The 27,776-nt window shown below is 44.5% G+C and overlaps 1 protein-coding gene across 1 annotated transcript in view; it reads right to left on the reverse strand.

Annotated features, from left to right (window-relative positions):
- Positions 1 to 27,776, reverse strand: part of VAX2 (ventral anterior homeobox 2) — a 339,687-nt gene that overhangs the window by 253,719 nt on the left and 58,192 nt on the right. Inside the window, exon 2 of the mRNA XM_069205336.1 lies at positions 21,736 to 21,923. Coding sequence (XP_069061437.1) covers positions 21,736 to 21,923 — 188 coding nt within the window. The remainder of the gene's footprint in view (positions 1 to 21,735; positions 21,924 to 27,776) is intronic.

Here is a 27,776-nt window from a genome sequence, read left to right on the forward strand (position 1 = left end):
ATCATCCTATTCATAGGTGCCCCTGGCTTGACTTGGACACCTGTTAGGGCTTCATTGAATGGGAGTAAGGGTTCTTAAGGGGGGACTCCCAGCTGAAACACCTCTGTCAAGACGTTATCCATGAATGCCACTTAGGGGTAAGTTATGATCCAGGACCTCAGCTGCCATGCACACCACCACTGCAAAAGAGGCTCCGTCCTCCATGGCCATAGGAGGAGGGGAAACCAGACCAGTGTCCAACCCACTGGCCTCACCCAGTTCCTCACAGCAATTGCTCACCTCAACTGAGTTTTCTCCATAACGGTCCATAGACCCTGCCCAAACGTCTCCCTCACCAAGCCTTTCCATCAAATAAGGCACTGGCTTCGCTCTGGGAAGGATGTCCTCAGTTGGTGCTGGACGGGGCGTCGAATGATGCCCTCCTGGCTCTGTGCTGGAGTCAGGAATGACAATGGGATGGTGGTGTCTATGGATGTTGGTGACGCAGGGGATGCCGATACTGGGGCAGGTGCCGAGGAAGGTCTCGGTGTCGCCGATGGCTCTGCTCCCGATCCAGCAAGGGATCATTGGGTCCCGACAGGCGCAGAAGGCAAACTATTCTGGTGTGGTCCTAGTAGGCTCTCCTACCGCGCCTGAAGGTGCTCCTGAGAGGCCATGCTGCTGAAAGATGTGGTGCATGGCCTCATAAAATTCCTTCAGCTGGGCGGTTGTTGCTCAAGGTTCAGGGAAAATCAAAGAAGCACAAAGCGGAGCCAAAGTCAGGCCCAGTCGTTTGCGGGGCCAGGAGTGCCGATGCTCACACGTCTCGTTGGATGACTTTGACGGACGTGGGGAAGCCAAAGAGTGCTTGGACTCCTTTGACTTACTGTGCTTGTGGGACTTCTTCGACTTGCCAGCTGACTTCGATTGTGCTGAAGAACGTTGGGAGGTGCTCTGCGAACGATCCAGGGATGCCCCGCGAGAGCAGGTCTCGAGCGTCGTAGAGTCATTTTACATCGGGCGGTCAAGTGCATGGCGCAGCAGTTCTCACATGCCTTGGAGCCATGTCCAAGATCCAGGCACCATAAACACACCAGGTGGGGGTCTGTCATCGATGTTTCCCTATGAAAAGACCCATATGGTTGCTTGGGTTATATTCTAACACCGGGACATGAAATCTCAAAAAAAAAAAATGGTCAGCAAAAAGTTAAAAAAAGATCTGTGAAAAAGTGACTGAGGGGCAGCTCAATCCAAATCAGTGCTATCTGAAGTGGAAAAGAAAGAACTGACGTTAGCGCACTGAGGTGGTGACTATATTGGCACTGCCTACACCACTTCTGTTGCATATTCCGCAGCCAACGTGGAGCCAAACAATGCCACCTACAGGCGCGCAGGGGTACTGTTCAAAATTCTTCCAACGGCTAGAAGTCTTTATCAGAAAAAAGCCTGTTTGACCATAAAGATTGTGATGCAGAAGATCTTCTGTGATGGGATATGGCTGCTAAATGCACTCTAGTAGATACATGCTTGAGACCTGCTTGTGCCAAATCTAACAAGTAAGTTAGTATCTCCTCTGATGGAAATGTTTTGGGATGAATTTTTGATTTTTACAGCGTAGACAAAAACGCTTCCATTTAACTGTACATTGTGATTGTGATATCCGCTCAGGCTAAAATTTACTTACATTCTTTTGGAATATTTAAATGTGCAAATTCATTGTATTCAGGAGTCAAGCTGACAAGTGTAAGGATTTTGGATCCGGTGGAAGTATTTGGCCTTTATTCACTGTAATAGATTAGAAACCAGTTGTAGATGGATCTGCTGTCTCTCTGATAGGAGAAGTAGTTCAGTGAAACAGTGTTGTCTTAGCCATTTGGAGCGGTAAGAATAATCTTGCATGGTTCCCTCTTCATCATGCTGAGAAATGTCTGCAGCAGAGATATCAGAGGAAAAGCGTAAACAAAGATTATTGACCACGCTCTTGAAAATACATTCCCTCACGACCTTGGTTGTGGATGTTAGCTTGCATAGAATCGGAATATTAGATCTTGGAGTGTCGCAAAGAGGTGTAGGTTTGATTTGAACCTGCAAGTAAAAATGCTATCCAGGATCTCTTGGTTGATATCCCATTTGTGCAAGCGCTGTTCATTTTGCTTAATGTGTCAACCAGAACATTGTGTCTTCCAGGTACATGTTCTGATTTTAAAGTTATTTGATTCTGTATTGACCATCCCTATATTATTTGTGCTTCTTGAGATAATGCTGGAGACTTAGTACCTCCTTGCTTGTTCAGGTAATGCACAGTTGTGGTACTGTCAATTAATCAATCAGATATTTAGAAAATCGTGGCTTATCACCCAGCGGGTCTCAAGGCGCTGGGAGCCGGATGTGTATCAGTCGAAGAGCCAGGTCTTGAGTTCCTTCCTGAACTGTCTGTGAACTATAAATACCATTGATCCTCTTATCCCTGGATGGAACATGTGTAAACTCAAAGCTATGCCTTTGAGCACTAGACATTGATATGTAGGCTTGGCTGATGTGACTCCAGTTTGCTATTAACTCCAAGATCTTGAAGATGAGCTCCCCAGCCTTCTAGGAATGCACCTGTCTATTACTAAAAGTGGGACCTGAAATTTGAACGTCAGTCCTGATAAAAGATTTGTCTCCTTTGTCCACCATGGATGAGCCACTCTCAACTCAAGAGTGATCTGAATTATAGCCTTGAAAGATCTTAGAATCTGGATCCATTAATTATCCAGCTCCTCCTGAAAATGTCACATTCGAAGGTGACAAAGGGTACCATAGGAATACACAAAGACATCATTCCTCATAAGGATTTAAAGACGCAAACTAAAACAGACTTTTTTCTTTATAGTGTGCTTGCCAAAGATATAAACTTGCTTTTCTGTTCTTTTTTTAGGATGTAGTTTCCTGGTCAGTACCCAGGAACATTATCTTTCTGGATGGTCAAACTGATTTCCATTGGTTTAGAGTAAGGTCTAATTTGTTAAAAAGATTCAGGCATGCCCGGGTTGATTTTTTGGCAGCCTGGTGAGAATGTGCCTTCGCTAACTAATCGTCCACATATGGGAAGACGTGATGACCTGTCACAGGAATGCAGCCACTGAAGCGAAGCATTTCATGAAAATACAAGGAGCTGATTTTAGGCTGAATGGAAGAACTCTGAATTCATAATGGCTGCCGGCTACAACAAACTGTAAAAACTCTGAGTGCTTTGTGTGTATTGGAATATGAAAGTAAGCATCCTGTAGGTGGGCGTGGCTTGGCCGGACAAGATGGTGGTTGAAGTTTAGAGGAGCTCTGCGGCAGCGCCCGCTAACATGTCATTTATCAGCAGGTTAGTGAGCTGTGTGGCGCCGTGGGGCAGACGAGGGGCGTGATGACACCCCGGGGAACAGATTGTGGCCGGCTGACTGCAGGAGACACTGAACGCAGCTGCCGACCTCGGGAAGCGCTGCGGCCTGCCTGCATGCGCCGGGTGCCTCTGAGGTGGAGGCTGGGCGGGGCCCTGCCCAGGACCCGCAGGGGTGGGGCAGAGGGCTGGGGGCCGCTGGGGGGGTGGGTGGAAGTGAGCAGCCTCCTGGGGGACTGCGGTGGTGCAGGACAGGTGCAGCCTGTGAGGTCTCACGTGCAGGGGGCCTGATTGGACATTGGAGCTGCAGCACGCTCCTGGCCCCTAGCAGTCTTCGTGCCTCTGCTTCTCCTCTTTTCCCCTTACCCCCTTCCGCCACTCCCGTGTGAACAGAGGGGGCCCCTGGGGGCCAAACAGCATACTATACCAACATCACTGGCCGTAACCATGGAGAAGTATTTTGTCAAACCCTGCACCCCCCACCCGCCCACCAAACTGAAACCTTAAGTTGCGTGCATTTGGAAGCGGCTATGGGACGCAGGGCGCCCCAGGAGGAGAACACAGTCTTGAGGGAGCACCCGGTCCGATGGGGGCGGTTCCTGGAGAGGGGGCCCCTGGCGACACCTGGCTCAGCAATGAGGGGTGAGCCTTTGTCTAGGGCCCTCTTCGACAGGAGGAAACACCGTAAAGGCAGCAGAGACCACTTAGTCACAGGGGCCACTGGAGTGGGGAGCTGCTCGAGCTGTTGCGCCTGCAGCAAACCGTGCGGCGCAGACAAGCGGGCTCCCAACATGCTAGCCCCATATAATGTGAAGCCCCCCTCCTCACATTGCACCCTCAACGAAACAACACCTGTGACTGACTCGCCATAAAGCGGTGACCCCAGTGAGATTGGTCGAGATAACAGGAGTGATAAAGACTGTACACCCAACATAGTATAACGATTCTGCTACATCACCCCTCCTCTAATCCCCCAACCTAAGACACCCAGGCCCTGTTGTTGTTGCGATGAGTCGCCTTCGCTCCGGGTCAAGGAGCAGCTCACAGACATCGGGACCAGGGGCTCCCGTCTCCACTGGCCACAAACTCGACACGGTACTGGCAGCAGTGGAGGGTGTAAGTGCAGCACTAGATCAAACGCAAACGTCACTGGAACGTAAAATAGACAACGTAGCAAGTGACCTCAACCTATTACGTGCAGATCACCGCAAGTTGGTGGACAAAACCAAACTACTGGAAAGTACCTTGACCGGCCTTAACCCCAAGACTAATCAAATAGATGCCTTAGTGCAAGAATTAACCGACAGGGTCGCGGCACTGGAACGCCGGGCAGAAGACGCAGAGGGAAGTGCAAGACGCAACAACATTCGCGTGGTGGACCTCCTGGAGGAAACTGAGGGTGAGGACGCTGTCTCCTACGTAGAAAGATGGATAAGTGATCTAGTACCGGCAGACACCCTTACGACATTCTTTTCAATTAAGCGTGCCCACCGAGTCCCGACGAGCCCCCGACCGCCAGGCGCAGATTCGACACCATTCTTGTTCCGCCTGCTGCACTTTGTAGACAGAAACAACATCCTGCGAGTGGTGCGCACGCTCCTGGTCCTCCAAGTAGACAATGCTAAGGGGATGATGTTTCCAGGCTACATTATCGCAGTGCAAAGGCAAAGGGGATCATACATGCCTGTGAAACGTAAATTAAGAGCACTGGGTCTGAAATACTCCCTACTTCTCCCTGCTAGACTGAGAGTTGCAGAGCAAGGGAAAACACGTTTTTTGATACACCAGAGGCAGTATGGGAATGGCTGGAATCGACGGGGTTGGTCAACCAAAGTGAGTTAACGACTGAACTAACAGAACAATGGAATTCGAAACCCCGCAGACATAAGAACCGCCAACATCGCAGACCATCCCCTGGGTGACAGGGCCATGCCCTAAACCTGGAACAGATTATTCAAGAACAACGACGCGCGCTGCAGACAGCTGCAACTATCAGGATCCCGATGACTATCTCAGACACTGACAAAGAACTCAATGGCTCTGACGCAGATAGTGACCATTTTGACGGAAATCTCTCAGATAAGGGGTCCACGACCTTCCCTACCGTTACGCCTCAGACGGCAGACGATGTGCTTTAGACTTGCAGTGATGCTGTATTCTGTACGCCCCGATGCTTACTGTTCTTGTCATATGAAGTGGTTGGCTTAGGTCGTACTTTGTACTTGCGGCTGCACTGCATCCCTGGGTTGGACTCACCCCATCTTGCTTAATGCACTGGCCCGTGGGGCCTCCTGTGGGGTAGTTATGAATTGCGCTGCGCGGCTGCTCCAAACTCTACCCACACATAAGAAGCTATGGGGGCGCTACCGCTGGGCCTATCGGATAATACGAACCACCACTCTCCCCTGTTTTTATTGCCCCTACATCTGCTTTTCATGCGCTAGTTGCACTAATTAGGCAAGATGGTTTGGGCGGATACCTATTGTCCCTCTGCTCGAATGGTATTTTGTTGTGTTAATACTACAGCTATTGATTGTTTTTTACTATGTTCATTGTTTCCTGACTGGTGTAAAGACCCCTACTATATCCATCCCCTCCAGAGACTCATAGAACATTCTGCAATGTTCGTTGCTTGGAAAAGCAGTGGGCTCCAAGATCTTCTTTTTCTCCTTCGACTATGGCTTCCACTAACAATCTCACGTGGAACGTGAGAGGCATACATACACCGGCGTGCAGGTACTCTATCTATTCATACCTCAAGAGGTGCAAGATACACCTAATGCTGTTACAAGAGACTCACCTTACACGGTTGGAGAGCACCAGCAGCGCTGGCGGGGACAGCTATTTGCGACTAATTTCTCCTCATATGCCAGAGGGGCCTTTGTCTGGATTAAACCGGGCACTCTGTGATGAAGGAATGGGAGGCGGACACAGAGGGTCGATACGTATTTGTGCGGGGATGCCTAGAGGGGCGCACACTGTTGCTGGGGTCTGTTTACGCGCCTAATATGGACCAAGCCTCTTTTCTCCACCGGCGGTCCGGAGTCCTCTCCCGGTGGAGCGGCCTCCCATGGCTTGTTGGGGGTGATTTTAACAGCGTCCTAGATCCTAGCCTTGATCAGTCCCCCCCCCCCACTATCTAATGCGCCTGCGGTGACGGCTGCATGCTCGCTGAATGAATGGCGACACTGAAATGTGATGAGAGTTTATTCGTTTTTTTCAGCCATACACAGACTACCTGTACGACTGGACAGAATCCTTTGTTCAGAAAACCTGTGCTCCGCGGTGTTACAGACAGACTACCTTGGCCATACACACTCGGACCATAATCCCCAAATCCTTCCTGACGGGATGGAACACACCCATCCGCGCTGTTCCCTCCTGGAGATTGCAGCCAGAAATGTTAGAAGACGAACATAACGCGGGCACCGCCTCGACAGGTCTTGTTGAATGGGATGCGTTCAAGGTTTAGATACGAGGACACTGCCTGAGCACACAGGGGAACATGTGTAAGTCCATCGAACGTGACCTAACCCGAATAGAGAAATCCCTGTTGCTTCACGAGAGGAACACCCTCTGAGGCTCCCCAGGGACACGAATGCTCACAGAAAAGAGGGCCGAGCACTTGGCCCTGGTAGAGAGACTGTGCTGTCTTAACTATGCAGCATATTCGGCACGTACGCATGCTGCGGCTGACAGATGGGGCAGACTATGGTGGTCATTTGGCCGGGGACCACAGAAGCACCGCCAACAGGCTGGCGGTGCTTCCAGGGCCATTCTGACCGCGGCGGTAAAGCTGCGGTCAGAAAAGGGGAACCGGCGGTTTTCCCCTGGCCCAGGGAATCCTCCATGGCGGCGCTGCTTGCAGCGCCGCCATGGGGATTCCGACCCCCTTCCCGCCAGCCTGTTCCTGGCACAGGATGGCGGGAACGGGTGTCGTGGGCCCCCTAACAGGGCCCCACAAAGATTTTCACTGTCTGCTGAGCAGACAGTGAAAATCGCGACGGGTGCCACTGCACCCGTCGCACCCCTGCAACTCCGCCGGCTCCATTCGGAGCCGGATTCATTGTTGCAGGGGCTTTCCCGCTGGGCCGGCGGGTGCTCTTTTGGAGGGCGCCCGCCGGCCCAGCGGGAAAGTTGGAATGGCCGCCGCGGTCTTTTGACCGCGGGGCAGTCATTCGGTGGCCAGATATTGGCGGGCGGCGACCGCCGCCCGCCAATATCAGAATGAGGGCCTATATGCCTGGCTGGTTCACCAGGAGCATGAACATACCCCTATTCTAGAGTTACGTTCAGGGACAGGTGACACACTATACACGCAGAGTGAGATTCATGTCGAACTAACACGCTACTATGCCACTCTATATCAATCAAGGGTGCTAGCGGGATCTGTAAATTATACAAAATTCTTCTCCCCACTCACAATGCCCTGCCTCACAGATGAACGGGCAGAATTAGATGAACCATTTATCTTGGCCGAGATACAAGGTAGCATAAACACGCTAGCTACTGGGAAGACCCCGGGCCCTGATGGTCTACCGCCAGAGTTTTACAAGGCATACTCATCCATGATCGCACCTCGCTTGCTACTTGAGGAGGCCCAATCGGTGACATACTTGACTGCATCCCCGCGCGAGGCACTGTTGATCTCCCTCCCTAAACCTGGCAGGAACCCAGTGGATTTGGGATCGTACAGGTCCTTGGTGATGCTCAATAAAGATTATAAAATCCTGGCCAAACTGTTAGCAATGAGGTTATCCCCAATGGGGCCTCACCCGATCCACACCGATCAGAATGGCTTTGTACCGGAACATAGCACTTCCTTGAACATTAGACGCTTGTTCCGAGTGATGAGACGTTCCGTGCAGAATTGGCCTGACGCGGGCTACCTGGTGCTAGACTTGGAGAAAGCTTTTGACTCCCTGGAATGGCTCTTTTTATTTGCGGTGCTCTGCCAGCTTGGTTTTAGACCAAGCTTTGTACGATTGGTGAAGCTACTGTATACACGCCCACAGTTCAGGGTCCGAACTGGCTCAATTATCTCGGACCCAATTGCAGTCGGCAGGGGTACTCGGCAGGGCTACCACCATTACCCATTGCTATTCTCACTGGCAATAGAGCCCCTGGCTGAAAAGCTCCATCGATTGGGAACAGGCTGGAACATCCAGATGGGGGTCACACCGTCTCTCTGCAAGCGGACGATCTCCTCCTGTATTTCAGGGACATCTATAGCATTCCGGAGGAAGTTGCGGACATATTGCAGCGCTTCGCCATGTTGCTGGGGCTATGTGTTAATTGGGCAAAGTCATGCCTTTTCCCCCTTAGCCCCGATCGGACAGACCCGGGTCTCACGTTAACGGGAGGCCCATCCCCTGGCATCACCGAACGTTTTGGTACTTGGGCATTAATGTCTACCACACAACAGATGACCTACGGGAGGGAAATCTCAAGAAAGTAGTGTCTTCAATCGGTGCCCAAATGACCTTTTGGCAGACGCTACCACTAAATGTGATGGGGAGGATAGCGCTCCTGAAAATGGTGGCCCTCCGCCGTTTGCTTTACTGTTTCTCCAATCTACCATTGTATGTTCCGGCCAAATGTTTCAGAGAACTGGAGTCCAGAAGTAGGGAATTCATTTGGAACAAAAACCGCTGTAGGGTGGCACTAACCAAATTCTACTCACTTCTGTAAAGGGGCGGGCTGGCAGTACTGAACATGGGACATTATTACATTGCTTCCCAGTTGCAATGGGTGGCCAGGTGGCTTTCTGGGTTTCAGCTGTCAGACACGGCAGCAGGGGCACAGCCCTGGTTACTTTCTGAGATATCATATTTGTTCCATCCGGCCACGCGGACTAAAGCACCAAACTTGCTCCTGGTAGACGTGGCCCACCAATGTTACTGCCGTAGCCTGCGGCTCACCCACACAGTTACTCCATATGCACCGGCACTGGCTCTGCTGGACACACCTCGCGGACCACAATACCCGACTTCGGCAGAACTGGAAGCCTGGCATGCTGCGGACATACACATGCTGGGTGACCCATATGCTGAGGGAAAACTTACACCATTTGACACACTGGCGGAGGAGACAAACATTTCACCGGGACAATTTCTACTACATACGACCCTGATCGCATCATTGTCTAGACAGTGGGGGGACATATCTGAGGAACCACCAATGCATCTTCTGATACAATACCTACATGTTATGGGATCCAGTAGCCATTTAGTATGCTGGCTCACAAATGCACTCCGTACACACGCAATCCACAACTGTGCCTCGCTGCGGACTAACTTGGAAGGCGACATGGATAGGCACAGTTGGGGAGTGGGCGACTGCCTTTCAGAGTCATGTCAATGTGCTGCATAATGCGCGCTTCCGCCGTATACAGTTTTACATCCTACATAGGGCATACCTCAGACCAGCAAAGATTATTCAGTATTTTCAGCTCACAGACGCAGCATGCCCCCGATGCGCATTAGTGGCGGCCAATTTGCTATACATGTTATGGTCCTGTCCCTCATTAGGTACTTATTGGCACACAGTGCTGACGCAGCTGTCAGAATGCACGACACGCCCGCAACTGACCACATGGGAGGAGTGCATCCTGGGTCTCTTTCCCAGAGCTAAACAACATAAAGCGTCAACAAGGATTCTAGATCTAGGCCTCTTGAAGGTCAAGAGGCTTATCACCAAGAGGTGAAAATCTGCAGCACCTCCTTGGATAGAGGCATGGAGGAGGTCGTTTGCGATATGGGCAGAGGCGGAGGCTGTGGCGCTACGGAGGGAAGATCACCTGGGGCTACGGAAGTTTCCCTTGGCCACTAGCTGGGATGCGATGTTGCAGGAACTTCAAGGGGAGGAGTAACGACTGAAGTAGATATGGTACGTACAGTAAGTACCCCAGCAGAGAAGTGGCACATTCACTGAAAGAAGTGGGCTGATGACATCCTGGCTGGGTGGTACACTGTAAGCTCCCTTACGTGTGGGTGTGGGATTGGTTATGATAAATACCATGAGTCCTTGCAATGCTCGCCAACATGACTCACTTGAATGGTTGAGAGTACCCTTGACGATCTTTGGCGGGTGAGGAATGGACTGGATGATCAAAAAAGTATGAACCAGTCACAGTTCCAGTTCTTGTTTTGTTACTGTATTATTATTATATAAGAGAGTTACACTGAATCTTCCCTGTGTTAATATATGCTGTATGACAAATACTTAAAGAAATTACTTCATGAAATATTCACTGCTGTGCGCTCCTACAGCCCTCTAAGTAGATGGCGTAGGATACAACGCAAAATGTCATCAATAGCTATAGCAGTTGGATAGCAAAGAAAAGCAGAATGATACACTCCAGATGATGTAATTTCAAAATGTATACAATGGATAATATATACGAGGTGTACTTGTAATATTTCGTTGGCAACAGCAAACAAAAAAAAAGGAAAATAAAAAGATTCAAGCACAAAAAAATGAAAGTAAGCATCCTGGAGATCTAATGATGTCATATAGTCTCCGTGATTTAGAAGTTGAAAGATGTCTTGAATGGTCACCATACTAAACATATGTTTCTTTAAGTATTTGTTTGGATTTCTTAAATTCAGAATGGGTCTCCATTCCCCTGACTTTTTCTTGACAAGAAGCAATGGGAATAGAAGACCCTTCCTTCCTGTGATTCTTTCTGTAGCTTCTGTGCTAAGCTTGGACTTCCAGGAACTCTTTTTATGGCTTCTTTGCTAAGCATGGTTAGGATTTCCAACTTTGTATGATATGTTTTTCGAGGTGGAGGTGGGGGGTGAAGCTTTTGGATAAACTTAACTTTTGGACCAAAGGTAATCAGGTTTAAAACCCAGCGATCTGTCGATATTGATTTCCAGTTTGGTAGGCAATGTGTAATTCACCATCTGGGTCTTGATGAGGGAAACATTTGTGCAACAGGTACCTTTGTCTCATCACTGTCTTCTTTCATCTTTACCTTGAGGGCCATGCTTTCTTCTCTGAAAGTGTTTTGTGTAAGCTGCTGATGGAGGCTGTCTTTGTGGGTATTGTTGGTTGAAACTGCTGTTGGGTAGGTTGGAATGTTTGATATCTGTACAACTGATATGTTCCCCCGTAACAGAATCCTCCAGATCCACAAAAAAGCAACATTTTGTAGTATAACACATCCAAAGATCTTGCAGTATCCATATCTGACTTTATTGATTGTAATGTGAAGTAAGTACACTGGCTCTTCTTGTTCTTTCCTTACAAGTTTATTTCCAGTTATAATGTACAGACAGAGATACATGTGCTCGCCATCCCCAAACCGGCACAACTCCAACCTTTCATATGAAAACATTCCAATCCCCAGTCACAGCCTGCCCCAACATTCCACTGCCCCAACATTCCACTGCCCCTGATGTCATAGCATTCTTCTTTTACATACAAACCAATACATCACTACACATCCCCTTCCCTTAAAAAAAATAACAAAAAAACAAGAAGAAAAAAAATTATAATATGTATATAAATAAATATATATATTTTAATTTAATCACACACAAAATTTTCTAATACCTTAGGTTTTCTCAAAACCCTGCCGAAACAACTTTTCTTCACTTCACCACAAGCTACATTTTTATTCTGTTCACGCTCATTCACATTACATTCAAATTCTCCCATATTAATACGAGTCTGGACACCTTCCTGACAGCCCCTAGCTCCCAATTCCCCAATAACTCTAGAATCTTTGTTACCATCAATATCACACTCCAACCACCAATATTTGTTATTATTACCTTCCAGCAAATCATACTGCACAAATTGTTGTTTGCAAGGCTTAGCAATAGCAACGCGACTCATGTGACATACACTGCCATCATCCAAAATGACAGTATTTCTCATCACTTTCTTAATTCTTATAGGCTCGCCAAACTTGCTCTCACCTTTAGCCACTTTCCTTACGGATTTCACTCTCACCCAATCTCCCACATTCAAATGTGCTTCTTTAGTACCATATTTATTATTAAAATATTTCTTGTTCTTTTCTTGTGAACTCTTTATGCACTTTCTTACATGTTCTTTGCTCCAAAGTACTTGTCTGCTTCTTTGCATCCAACCAGGGTTAATCTTCGAAAATGGAATTCTACCTCGCATTATATCAAACGGACTTTGACCTATTGTCTCATGAGGTGTCACTCTATAAGCCCATAACATTTTCCTTAACTCAGAATCTATATTACTTTTGTTTCCATGCTTTGCAATTTGAATGATGCCCTTGAAAATCCTATTTATACGTTCCACTACAGCATTCCCCCTGGGATGATATAAAGCTGTAAACCTTTGTTCAATACCAGTCATTTTAGCAAAAGTTTTCATTTCCTCAGATTTAAATTGAACACCATTGTCCGTCAATAAAATTCTGGGAAATCCTTCCCTCAAAAATATTTCCTCCAAAAAATTAATCACTGCCTTGGTATCAATTTTTTGTAACATAGAAAATTCAATCCACCTTGAAAACAAATCAACTAAAACCACAATAAACTTTGAAGACCCATCATGCCACGTAATAGGACCCATAATGTCTAAAGCAACTTCTTCCCATGGTATATTAGGACAACTTGAAGAAGAAATTGGTGGGTTAAGTGTCTTTTGAGATTTGTCACTATTCTCACACTCCATGCAGTCACGAACATATCTCTCAATTTCTACATCAATTTTTGGCCACCAATAAAGTACTTTAATTCCTCTTTTGGTGCGAGATATTCCTGAATGACCTTCATGTCCAATAGCGATAAGTTTATTTCTAATACCACAGGGGGGAATAATCTTCCCACCTCTACACACAAAATCACCTTCAATACTCAATTCATCTCTCACTTCCCAAAAAGCTCTTAACATCACTGCTTTTGACTTTCTTGTCATTATACCAGCCGAACATCACTTTGTTTTTAACTTCTTTCAACACTTCGTCTTTCTCATACTCCATGATCCATTCTTCTTTTTGCAATGAGCTTAAAGTATTCTCATCAAACACACCAGCTACACACCAGTCATTCCATGGATGTTGATCCAACTCTCTTAAAGGTAAGGACATTCTACTTAAAAAATCTGCAGTAACATTTTTTACCCCAGGAACATACTGCACTTCATATAAGAAATCTTGTAGTCTCATAGATAGTCTAGCTATTCTCGCAGATGCTCTACATAAACCTTCTGTAGTTAACAATTTAGTAAGAGGCTTATGGTCAGTCCGTATGATGCATTTTTGCCCCCAAACAAATTTCCGAAAGTGTTCTAATGCCCATACACATGCCAAAGTTTCTCTCTCTATTACAGAGTATTTTTCCTCTGTAGGAGACAAAGAACGGGATGCAAATGCAACCACATATTCTTTACCCACATTGTCACTCTGTGTTAATACACTACCAAGGCCCTTACCACTTGCATCCGTAGTGATAATAGAACAAGCTTTTGGATCGTACCCATGCAACATTGGAGCACTCACAATTGCATTCTTAATTTCCTGAAAAGCCTTCTGACAACTTACATTCCATTCAAATTTCACTTTGTTTTTTAGTAACAGTCTCATTTGGTAGGTTTTAGCTGAAAAATGTTCTACAAATTTCGAATAAAACTTGGCTAGACCTAAAAAGGATCTCAAATCATCTTTAGATGTGGGGCATGGGGCATTCTTAATAGCTTCCACCAACTTTTTTTTAGGTCTTATGCCTTCATGGTCAATCTCATGTCCTAAATACGTTACTTTTCTCTGTGCAAACCTGCATTTACTGATCTCTGCGGTCAGACCTTTTTCTTGTAAGATGTTCAAAACATTCCTCAATTCCTTATCATGATGTTTCTTGCTACTTCCCATAACTAAAATATCATCCTGAAAGAATGTAACATTAGGCAAATGTCCAAATAACTGCGCCATCAACCTTTGAAAGACGGCAGCTGCCGACGCCAAACCAAATGGCATACGTTTGAAACGAAAACAACCCCATGGTGTACAAAAAGTTGTAAGATGTCTGCTATGATAGTCCAACCTAACCTGGTGGTAAGCAGACGACAAGTCCAAAGTGGAAAACCATTTAGCATCTCTCGTGGCGACAACATCTCATCAATACGAGGCAAAGGAAACTGATCTACTATGATATTATTGTTCAAACCTCTCAAATCCACACACAAACGCACTTTGCCATTAGCTTTACGCGCAACAACCAAAGGTGAAACCCACTCAGAAGCTTCAACTGGTTCTATAATCTGTGAATTTTGTAACCTGTCCAACTCTTTTTTTACCTCTTCCCTGACAATAAACGGAATATTCCGTACCTTATGAATTTTTGGTTTGGCATCCTTTTTGAGTCTAATCTGATGTATAAAGCCTTTCAGTTGACCTACTTGCCCATTGAACACTCCTGGAAACTCTTGTGTGACCCATTTTTTTGTGTCTTCTTCATCACACATTACTAAGACTTGCTCTACACTGTTAGGATCAAGCACAATATGCAGTTTCTTTTGGTCTTTCCAGCCTAATACCGACGGACCATCCTTAGCCACATATAATTTACATACGGCTTGTCTTTGCTTAAATTTGAATACCAGCAATCTAAAACCAATAATATCTATTCTATCACCAGTGTAACTTTCAGGCGAAATGTCAGAGGTTTCTAAATGTTCTCCTAACCTATGTACAAAATGCTTTTGCCATGTGCATTCTGAAACAATACTGTATGGGGAACCAGAGTCTGCTGCCACCTGCAGCATAACTCCCCCAAATGATACCCAACACAAGGGTTTGTTTGACGTTTGTCCTGAAATGTTCAAAACCACAGTTTTGTGACCCCTCAGTTTATAATTTACGTCTTCATCACTGTCATCAGAACAGTCTTCCACCACTTCCTTAATGCAGCCCACTTTACTGTTCACTTTCTTCATTTGTTTCTTCCTGCACACCCTAGCAAAATGGCCTACAATTCCACATTCCAAACACTTAGCATTTTTAGCTGGACACCCATCAAATTTTGCAGAATGAAAGGAACTCCCGCAACGGAAACACTCATTTCCGGATCGATCAGACATGTTATATTTTTGATTCTTTGCAAAAGTTTGATTTTTCTCTTTTTTAAAGTCATTATCCCGCTTATCCATGGACCATTTGTTGTGCTTGCGATCACTAACTTTGGCAACAACTTCTTCAAAGTTCTTATCCTGTGCCAAAGTGATTTTCGCACATCTTTCGGATAATTCCGCTTTCTTCACTAAAGCAATAATATCCTTTAGACTGGATTCGCCTTCAATCCACAACCTCTCTTGAATAGATTTGTTTTTAGTATACATTACAATCTGGTCCCGTACCAGTTCATCATGTAGACCAGCAAACCTACATGAGCTAGCTAAATGTTTTAAAGCAGAAACGTAGCTCTCTATGTCCTCGTGTTTCTCTTGTTTCCTATGGAAAAATGCGTGACGAGTAACCGCAATGCAAACAGCAGGAGAAAAATGATCATTTAAATCCAAAATAGAACTTTGAAACACATCTTCATCGCCTCTATCGTGTTTTTGTAGTTGATTGTAAATACGAAGACCTTCAGGGCCTAAACAGTGCATTAAGATCCTTTTTTTTCTTTCAGCAGAGATTAAACCATTGCAATCTTCTAAGTTTGCTATGTAATTCAAAAAATATTCCTTCCACTCCTTCCATTGTACAGCTGGTTCACCAGGAGATGCTAAAAATTCCTTTGGTGTACTCAACTGCAAAGAAAGCGACGTCCCTGTACCAGAAGAATCTCCACTCGAAGACATAGTGTACTAAAAATTATAGCTGTAAAATATAACTCTTTAGCTTACTTCTTCAGCAAGACATGTATCTCTGTTATAATAATTTCTGTTAGTTTTCCTTTGTGCCGGATAAACTTCAGCAATGAAGTTGATAAAAAGTTAAGAATAGTAAAAATAATACCATGTACTTGGTACTAATTAACATTAAAAGGGCGCTGTTCCTGCTCCTATGTAACTTCCAGCGCAAGAACCAGCACGTTCACAAGACATTGTTATTAAGCATTATGTTGTCCAGGCAACCAGTAACCATGCGGGGGTGCATGCGAGGACCGACGCGATGAAAAATTTAACGTTTGAGCAGTACACACGCGCCTCAAACAAAATAAACAAATGGCAACTGTATTAGAGAAAGAGAAAAATAAAAATAAATAAATAATAATTAAAAAAAACTTCCCTCACTTGCTTAAAATAAGTTGCCTTTAACAAAGCAGGTCCGAAAATAGCTGCTCTCCAATCCTCAGTCTGATGTCTGTAGCGTTGCCTTCCAATACAGTTTTCTTAGTCCAATGCTTGCTGCTTTACGATCCTGCTCGTCGCCATGTGAAGTAAGTACACTGGCTCTTCTTGTTCTTTCCTTACAAGTTTATTTCCAGTTATAATGTACAGACAGAGATACATGTGCTCGCCATCCCCAAACCGGCACAACTCCAACCTTTCATATGAAAACATTCCAATCCCCAGTCACAGCCTGCCCCAACATTCCACTGCCCCAACATTCCACTGCCCCTGATGTCATAGCATTCTTCTTTTACATACAAACCAATACATCACTACACAATGCATAATTTCCAAGTTTTCCAAAAAGAGCCTCACCATTGTATGGGAGATCTAAAATCTGACTTGTACTTCAGGCTTGAAAGAAGTGGCTTATATCTAACCTTGCCTTTGTAACACACCTCCCCCTGATAGCTGCCTGAAACCAGTGGATGGAATATTCAAAGAACAGTCTATAACTTCTGACTTGTGTTTTCCTTCTTGAAGTATTTTCTTCACCACTAGTCTAATGTCATCTGCCAGACAGTCAATGTATGATCCAATACCTGATCACATTTGTCGATCACAACAACCAAGTATTACCAACAAATGAGCCGCTCTAACTGTAATCACTGACATGGAAGAAAAAAAAAAGTTTGCCAATACTACTCAGGCGCCTGCCTTCTCTATCCACTGGTGCAGAAATTAGGGCAAATGGATTCTTTGATTGACATTGAGCTGCCTGCGTCACCACTGAATCAGGCTTTGGGTGCCCAATTAAGAATGTTGGTGAATTCTCTGGTGCTTTATATTTCTTCTCCATTCGTGGAAAGACTGCTTTGACTGTTGCCGGATTTTTCTTTGTCTTAATCCCTTCTTCCCACATATAATCAACAATTGGAATGGCACTGACTGTCTTGCAAGAGGTTTCCTTAAAATCATGTAAGAAACAGTCTGGTTGTGCTGTGGTTTTAGGCAAATCAGATCTTTTTACTGTTCATTCTTAAAGTTTATGAAAGCCCCCTATATCCTCAGGGGGAGAATCTACTGGATGCAGCACTGGTGGTGACTGAACTGGAATTAAATAGTCAGCCCATTCGGGGTGACATCCTACCCTTCCGGTACATCTCCTTCCTCTTTCTTCATCTATGCATATATTATCCTCTTCTGGTACCACTTTAGCTTGCGGCGTGTTCTTGAGAAGGTAGATTATGCTGTGCTTGCGGAGTTGATGGATGCCCCTGAGGGGGCTGAGCAGGTACTGATGCTTGTTCAGGTGAACCTAATGCTAAAGGGTCCGGAAACCTCTTGTAATAGTCTCTAAGCATGCCTCAAGTATGTAACTAACTTGTTTGGTAGACATGTTATTAGGATGGACTAAGTGCTACACAAATATGGCCCATCATCATCTTCGTCAAGAAGATGACTTGATGGTAGTGGTGACACCTTACCTGGAGATGTGTATTATTGAATCAAAGAAACAGAATGTTTCTCCATTTCTATCACTCTGCTTTATATTGTCGATGGTGTTGTCGACAATGATGTTGTCATCGATGAAGAAGTTTCTTATGGGTTTTTCTGTCTATGGTATTGTCTGGTTCAACGTCAATGATGCCACCATAGATGCTGCAGACAATACCTTTACAGTCAATTACATTGTTGACGTCGACTGAATTGTCATCAATGATGTGGAAGTAATCACTGGCACACTGTCGGCAGTCATTTGTCATCATTGTTGTTGAAATCAATGTTGTCGCTGTAGAAGACGTTAGTATCGTTGTTTCTCACCGACAGTGCAGTCGCTGACGACTAGTCAGTCCTCAGTGCTGAAGTACTCTTGAAGGACCGCTCCTGTCTGCACTTATATGTCAATTCATTTCTTGCTGCTCAACTTCCTCTAAAAATGAGCTTTGGAAGGAATCCGAAAATTTGGAAAATGGATCCCATAAACAATGGCAAATATCAAAGATCAAATCTGTGGATTGGAAGCAAACAGTAGGGCTGTGTGAAGTGAAACTTTGCCTGTCAAGTTGAACACAGTTTGAAAACTTTGCTCTATGTAAACAGTTTCCAACTTCTACCAAATTCTCCCAAAGAAAATGTAGGTTTGCAAAGCCCCAATTCCTTGCAGTTAAATGCACTACTCAAGAAGCATGCTACATGGAACTAGCAAGGAACTGCCTGGCCAGTGGGAGTTGCAACCGCTACTACTAACAGCTGCCACTAATACAGAGAAAGAAATGGTAAAACACTATAGCAGTTGGTGCTAAGATGTCATGCAACAAACAGATGCTGAGCAGCTGATGTGCACTAGCAGCCTTTATAGTAACTTGTGTGGTTGTAGAATCATTGCCCCTTTGTCATGTAGGGCCCCTTTACATCTACCCTTTTTTAAAACTTTGCCAGACCTCAAGTTTTTGAAAAAAATTATCAAAGCGCTTGACCTTGCAACTTCGCATACCCATAGAAAATAGAGACTGAAAACATATTGACTTCAAAAACAGGCTCAAAAATACAGATTGACAAAATATTAACCATCTATACACAGCACGCTACATTAATGTTGAAATGCACAATGTTGGGCACAATATACTGAAAAAGAAGTTACACTAGTCATAGGTGAAAAGTGAGTTTGTCTGGGGTTCTGTAGAGAGATGCATTTTTTGCAGTCTATATATATTTCTAGTGACGATAAAGGTGTTGTTATAAAATCTCTTCTAGTGATAATAAGTACAGGGCTCCCAGACTACAAGGATATAAGAGTGGGACAGGAAAAATCACAAAAAAGCAAAATCAAACCCCCACCTCCCAACAAGGTTCTAAATAAAGAATCCAAAACACATCATAAACCTAAAAAAAACTGATGTAATTTTGATTAACCAAAACAATTAATCACCCGGATTACCTATAAAGATTCCTAATACATTGCAACCACCCGTCTGATATTAAAAGAACATATATACCATCACATTCATACCAACATCATAATACCATGTCTTCAACCAGCCTCACCACTCACTCAACAAAAATAACTAACCATTTGGTCCTCTCTCAATCAAAATATTCAAAACTAAACCAAAACAGCAAAAACATCATCCAAGTAACATAATAGCATCAAAATTTCACGTCATGATATTATCTATTTGTCACATATATAATTTTGATAAGAAACAGTTACATTTAATAAATACAGCGATTTTTGCAATGTATTAGGAATCTTTATAGGTAGTCCGGGTGAATCATTATTTTGGTTAATAAATGAGGTTTATGATGTGTTTCGGATTCTTTATTTAGAACCTTGTTGGGAGGTGGGGGTTTGGTTTTTTTTTTTTTGTGTTTTTTTTTTTATAAAATCTCTATTGACCCGCTGGCTTCGACTTATCATACTCATCAGGTTTTACTTCAAAATTCAGTAGGGAGAGAAGGAAGTCCTCCCATGAAAGACTGGACAATTTACTGGAGATTCATCTTATGGATTGACCTAGTTGGTGATTTGCTCGTTATTTAAGATGTAATGCAGGACGGTGCAGGACCTGGTTACACAATATCAGGAATGATTGCATTCTTCGATTCACATGACAGTAACACCAAAAAGTGCCATGACCCTGATACATATATCATGGCAGCACCAGACTGACAAGAAACAACCCTTATTGGCCCAAGAACATGACAACCACCTGCAAGAGTTTGAGATATTTAATACCTTCCCATGGCAAGGCAGCTGCAATGCACGCACCCCTCTCTTTAGGCAGTCAGCAGTGATGTTCACCTCACTAGGTCAATTCACATTGCTAGCAGGCACCATCATAAAGAACTGCGAGTTTATGGACCGCACAATGGGAGGCAGTTGTGACCGCCCTAGACACTCGGTCTTTTTTCAGTCATTAGTACTGGCTTCAAAGGATTCATAAGTATGTATTAAATGAGGCTCAAATCGCGTTGCCTTCGTTTTGTTGAAAGGAAGGGTGAATTATACTCCTACATTTCCATCTTGTAGAAGGGAGACTGCATAAATAGTGTGTTTTTGTTACTGCTTCGGACAGTTCTAGTGGTAAAATTATAATACAAATTGAAATGAGATGCCAAATATAGCGGCAGGCATCAAGATAGCTACTTTACCAATAAAATATTGACGAGTTATGTAATCGTGATATTACCACCCCTATATTGCCCGCCACCCCACTCTCTCTGCTTGGAAAGGTCGAATCAGGTGTCCATTGCAAATGCGTACGGGATCGTCTGTGGTCTCGAAGGAAACGTAATTGAGTACACGTTTCATGTCTTCTAAAGATGGACGTGTAAAAGGGTACAGGGATCTTGTCTTGTACAAATGGGAATACAAATGTGTAAAGGAATCGTGCCAGGCACTACCAGATATGCGAGCTATTAGATATATAATTATGACCAGAGAACTATGTTGTGGGTAAAGAGATCATGCCTATTACCATAAGACACTGACTTATGCCCAGGCTTGGACCAAAGAACTTGCTAGTGTGGATATGGCTGATACCAATAGGTATGTAAATGTAGACGTGTATCATGTCTTTTGCAAACGGACATTGCTGGTACTAATTCACATATCATTTGTATATTGAAGAATCATGAGTGATACCGATGAGCATTTTAATTTTGTCGAGAGATCACGGCTGACAACAGTGGACATGTAGATGAGTGCAATGCTTGTGACAGGAAGCTACACCACTACACGACAGCTTGCACTTTAGCAAGATCTATTGAAACACCCACTGTAAAAATGAACAGCCTCGTTTACGAATACACACATACTCTGTTTTTGATAGTTTTTTGGCTAAAGGGGGTTGCACACCTAGACGTGCATTTCTGTAAGATCACATCTATTATTGATTGTAAGTAGAGACGCTTAATTCTGCATAAGTTGTAATTGATGGAAATGAAGTGGACACACAGATCAAAATATCTTTCAAAATGTGTGGCTCCACCTGCTGAGCTCTTTCTTGAAGTTCAAGGTGATGGAGCTCTGCTAATAAGATTGTTGTCACAGCACTTGTATTGGTCCAGTTTACCTCAGCAGAGATCACAATGACAGTAAAGGGCCTTCTTACCTGGGTTTCAGATAGATTGAGTTGCCTGGCCAGTTCTGTCCTCTCTCGGCCCACCACATACTGGCACCTCTGGAACTCCAGCTCAAGTCGATAGAGCTGCTCCGCTGTGAAAGAGGTCCGTGTCCGCTTCGGACGGTCCAGGTCCAGGCCCTTGGGTAGAACAATCTCCCGGATTGTTCCTTTGGCATCTGTGGAGCAATCAGAAAAGTATTCAGCATAAGAGGAATAGCTGGCCTTTTAAAGGTAATCACTTCGTTTTTCAGAATCAACCCCCACCCAATCTCTCACGGTGATCCCTCAATGTTTTTAATGATCCCTTCAGATATCAAGGTGATCACTCCAACATTCAGGGCAGTCCCTATCTTTCATGGGTTCTCTTCAACTCTCATTGTGATTCTACCACGCTAAGACAATCCTTCCACCTCTCAAGGCAATCCCTCCATTTCTCATGATGGTATTTACATGCCTCACAAACGATCTCTGCATCTTTCAAAAACTGCCTCTTCATTTCTCAATTATAGTTTTTTATCTCTCACGTGGATCCCTTACAAGCAGTCCCTCCTAATTTCCTAACTACTCCTCCAATTTCACAGATCAATCCCTGCATAACTGACAACTAGTTTGTTTTCTGTCTCACCCAACCATCCCCATATCTCTCAAAAAAAGAATACCTCCATCTCTCAAATGCAGTCATTCCAGCTCAGACAAAGAATTATTGTTTCCCTTAAAACTGATTCAGAATCTCTCAAGGGCCCCTTTCACGTCTCAGGTCAATCCCTCTAGCATTAGGGGCATTTACTGTCCAGGGGTAAAACTCTGTACCTCAAGGCAATCCCTGCATCTTGTAAAATCAAACGCTGCATCTCTCAACATTTCTATGCTTGTCTAATGATCCTCCACATCGAATAGCAAACTCATCATCTTTGAAACTCAGTTCCTTTTTTTTCAGGGAAATCCATCTATATATTGGGAAATTTCCACATCTCTCAAAGCCACTCCCTTGCTTTGGGTGAATCCTTCATCTCGCAATGGGATCTTCCATCGCTTGCAAATCAAAAGCAGTAACTTTGCTTTCATGCCTAATCTCTTTCACGGGTGATCACTATGTCTCTCAAAATCAAAGTCCTCTATCTCTCATTTGCAGTCTCTTCATCTCTCAAAATCAATCCAATTATTTCTCAGGTGACCTACTTAATCTCCTAGAGTAACAACACCATCTCTCAACACTAGTTCCGCCACTGATCAAAATCAGTCCATGAACTTTCAAAACCAATCATCCTGCCTCTGAAAACTTCCCATCTCCCCAAACCACCTCACCCATCTCTCAAAATGAATCCCTCCATCCCTCAGGGTAATCTCTTCATCTCTTAAAACCAGTTCCTCTATCTTTCAAAATCAGTTGCTGCATCTCCCAAAATTAATACCTCTATTTCGTAACTCAACCCCCCCCCCCCATCTCTCAGAAGAATACTCCAGCTTCTCAAAAACATCTCAACATCAATTTCTGTGTCTCTCAAAGTTAATCCCTTCTTGGGGCAATTCTTCAGGATGCCATTTCCTCAAAATCAATCTCTCCTTTCCCAAGACAATTTCTACTATTTCCAAAAGCCAACCCCTCTCCATCTCTCAAACTTACTTCCACTATTTCTAAAATCCATTTGTTCCATCTCAAAATAAGTCTCTCCACCAGGGGCGGCTACTTCACAGTGGCGAAGGAGTGTCGCCCCACTGGCTGAGCCAGCAGTTGAAAAGCAAAATATTTTATTATTGTTTTATTTTTTTGCTGCTGGCTCATCCAGCATGTGCAGGGAGAGGGCTGGGCTGGGCCATGGGAGGAGGAGGAGTGGAGTGCGCTAAGTGTGCATGTCAGTTTGGCCGGCCGCTTTAGGCATGAGCACTTAGGTTTCTCCAACCCGGCTGTGTTGCACAGCTGGGTTGGAGAAACTGCACAGACCCCAGTGCACAGTCTGAGTGGCAGACCATGCCTCTCAGACCAATTCTGATGCTGCTCTCATGCTAGGCATACCATGAGAGCACTGCCAGGATTGCACAGGGGGCCTGTGCTAGTGTACCAGGGACTGCTAGGACACCAAGAGAGCAGAGGAGCGAGGCTGCAGGCAGTAGCGTCGGAGCAGTAAGATTTCTTCTTTTTTAATTATTATTTTATTTCCCCCGATGTCCTCCCAAAACCGTCCCCCCACCCTCCCCCTCTCCTTGAGATTTGTGGTGGCCGCCGCTGCTCTCCACCACCTAGGTCAATCATTAGATCACTCAACACCAGTTCTCCGTCTTTCTGCACAATCTGTCTGCTTACAAAATCAGTCCCTCTTAGAACAAGCCCATGTACTTCTCACATTAACTGCATCCATCTCTCAAGTCAGTTCCTATATCTACCAGGGCAATCACCCCACCTCTCAAAGCCAGTCCCGCTATAAAAAAAATCACTTGCTCATCCTCCAATGCCAATCTCCCCATCTCACAGTCCTCCCTCACTCATCTCTCAAAATCAAAACCTTCATCTCTTAAAGAAATCACTCCACCTCTCTAGACGACCTTGCCATAGCTCAAGGCAATATCTATCCCTCAAAATCAATCCCAACATCTCTCAGATAAACCCCTTTGTCTGTAAAAAAATATATTTTCCTTTCTCGTCACACACTCTCGGCATCACAGACTGATCCCCTCTCTCCCGAGCCATCCTCTTGCAAGTCCAGTGCCTCTGTTGTGCGAGAAACTAATCATTTCATTCTCAGTGGGATCCAGCCATCTATGCTGTCCACTTTCAGTCCACTCTGAACTCTGCATATATTGATAAAACAGATTGGTAGGCAATCTGCTATTGTCATCTGTAGTCAGCATGAACTCATTGCACATGGCCACCAACAGAGGATAGCTTCTGGTTTTGCGCTGCAGGTAGCTCGCAGGGTCTGGACTCTGGCTTGCTCCTGCACCCAACAGTCCTGGGATGGACAACCTCCACTGCAAACAGGTGCAGGGTGGGTCTTCAGCCAGGCCCTGTACCCAGCACTGCATGTGTGGGCACTCAGATTCGCACACCACTGAGGTCTGTACTGCGGTGGGTTGGCTACAGGCTCTGGCTGGAAGCCAGGCCCTTTGTCCAACCCTACAAAGGTGGCCAATACCACAGCACACAGCCATTGGCAGGAGAGGTTTTTCGCTAATCCTGACCTCCAGCCCCAGGGAAACAACTCGTACACCACACAGACCTTGGCCATCCACAGAGGGGTGGACCCCAGACAGCCCCTGCACCCAACGCTCCTCAGACAGCTCACTTTTGGCACTGCTTCAAACTATTCATGAGAAGTCAAACCCCAAATGTGCACTGCCCGTGCGTAGACTGGTTGGTGTCTGGACATTACTGGAGGTCAGGTTGTACTCCTTATCCTCCATGGACAGCCAAACCCTGCTGTGCATAACTTTCGGTCATATGCTGAAGGAGCTGGGCTACAGTTAGACACAGCTCCCACCCAATGACGTAACACAACAAGATGGGCTCCCCTGCATAATGTGATAAGGAGTGCCCACTTTCCCCCATCCCCTCCCCGAGTCTCCTATAACTGACAGTTTCTGGCTTTGGGTTGAATGGGGCATCCTTGAAGGGTTCGAGACCTCCTGTAGGGTTGCCCACCACCATGTCACAGAGGTTCAGGGGCCTGTGTTACATCTCTGCTTCCACTTGCTGCATGTGGCCAACCCCAAGTATGGTTGTTGACAATGCACAGCATTAATGCTCTAAATGTTTTCTTTCCTTTTCCAATGTGTGCAGGATTTATGAGTTATGTGATGGATTTGGAACTCCTGACACCCAGGAGGGACTACTGATCACAGGGAAGACCTGGGTTCACCAAAAACAGCACAGACTTCACAAATCCTTCAATAAAAATGATTTTATTTGATTTTAATACAGTAGGGGGAATCCTTTTGGTACACCTCTTCCTTAATTTGCACCTAGATGTAAGAGTTGATTCACCCTGTCCCCGTATATAATTTTTCTTTAGGTTTATATCTACAGAAAGCAGCGTGCTGGGTAATAGACGCAGTAATGGAAATGTTTCTGTGAAGTCCAGGCGATTAGAACAAGGTAGATTTACACAGCCGGAGCGGGATTTGTGAATCTGAAATGCACAAAGGGAGGACAAAGCTCCCTTTGTGTTGAGAAAAGCTTTATTTATTTTTAACTGAAGTCATGAATCCTCCATGGATTAGTAAATCTGATGAGGATCTGCAAATTAACGGCCCAGATATCTCTAAAATGCAACCTTTTAATGCCCAACACAAGCACCTTTTACGCGCTAATTTCTCAAAACCTAATGGATGAATTGACACTACATCAACAAAAGCACAATTCTTCATCAAATTATCAAATTTGTGCCACACTTGATGTAATTCATTTCAGCCGTTTTTCTTGCATTGAAGAGCAAATAATCCTTCATGAATTAAAATGGGAAATGGCACTTCGGGCCCCCCTAATTCTTGGCCCCCACTTGACTGTGGGTGGCGACGAACGTTTTACAAGAGACAGAGCCTTGAGTGAGTCATGAAGCCTCTGCCTCAACAATGGTGTATCAGCGTATATGGTTTATGCCAAGGCATTTTTTTCACTGGTATTTGTTTTAACAATAAGCTTTCAACCAAAGCCGGAGCGTTAGGGCTTAAGTTTGTGCATCTCTGTAACAGACCTGAGGACTATTTCCCTCCCTGGAGTCATTGTTACAAGCAACTGACGAGGCAGCAAAAACTGTTTGTCTCAAGTCAATTTTGCTGTAAAGTGGTAATGACCTTTGTAATGTTGCATTAACGTGTTAATGTGTGTTTATTATTAGTATTGATCCAAATACTGTGAGTTACTGGGGCACATTTATTTTCACTGCCATAGCATATACATATATATCCATCTAAAAAAATACTAGTGCAGGCATGGTTATGAATTAAAATCGAAAAGCTATTGAAATTCAAAAGTTACGGTTAGGACCACAATCCATAACTCACACAACAGCTATGCGAACCATGACTCACACGTCAAATGCAATGGTCATCTCTTCACCCTTAATGAAACAAATGGAATTACAATGATGTAAATCAACTTATAGACGAGCATTACGTATACCACTTTCAATTAATCAATCAATCAGGATTTATAAAATGCAGCTAAATCACCCAATAGGGTATCCAGGCGCTTGCAGGTCCCTGAAGCTTACTGGAACAGCCAGAATGATAACTGTGAATGTTTTATTAGTTATTAGTCTAATTATGTCCTGATGTTTCATTCCATTTTTGTTCGTCACGGTGCTATGTAATTGCATATTGTGAGACCATAAGCACTGCACTTAAAATGCACATTACGGTCTGATATGGCCACGGGTACGGCTTAAATGTTGCCTTAAGAAGTCAGTGACGTGTCTCACGTCGGTGAGAAGATTCATTCATCCGAGCGTTATCATACTGCTGAATAGTTCGTGTTCCAGCTCCTGGCTTTAAGAGCTATGTTGAAAATAATTAATAAAAGCTCTCCTAGAATGCCACGGGGACACGGCGATAGCCACCTGACATGTTTTATCTTGGTTTACTTGTGTCTATTAATTCATTGAGTTTTAAATTGTTTTTACATATTTGCGTTGACTTTCGCTTGTTACTAAAGGCTTGTTATGTTTATTTTGATTTTGTCGAAATTCCTTTGTGCGATGAAACATAGATCTTCCTTTATTGTCAGTTTGCTGCTCGGTAAGTAAGGTGGAAGTATATTTTTTTTTATTTTGCTTTTCGGGAGTTTATCGTAAAAATAACGATAATCAACATGGAACTATTTGCTTTACTTTTCCGCTTTTTTGTTTACTCAAAACTCTGCGCGTTTAAGTTTCTAGGCTGCTTTTTAAAAGTTATTATGAAATAAAACTCGGGCTGCTGTCGATGCAAAACTTCCTGCGGATATATCTTTTGTTTAAACATGTATTATTTTGTCCAGTAACATAATGTATTAGCTGACGTTTTCGGCTTTTATAAAGATGTTACCGCACTCCCCA

Source organism: Pleurodeles waltl, chromosome 1_2 (genome assembly GCF_031143425.1).
Source record: "Pleurodeles waltl isolate 20211129_DDA chromosome 1_2, aPleWal1.hap1.20221129, whole genome shotgun sequence".
Lineage (NCBI taxonomy): Eukaryota > Metazoa > Chordata > Amphibia > Caudata > Salamandridae > Pleurodeles > Pleurodeles waltl.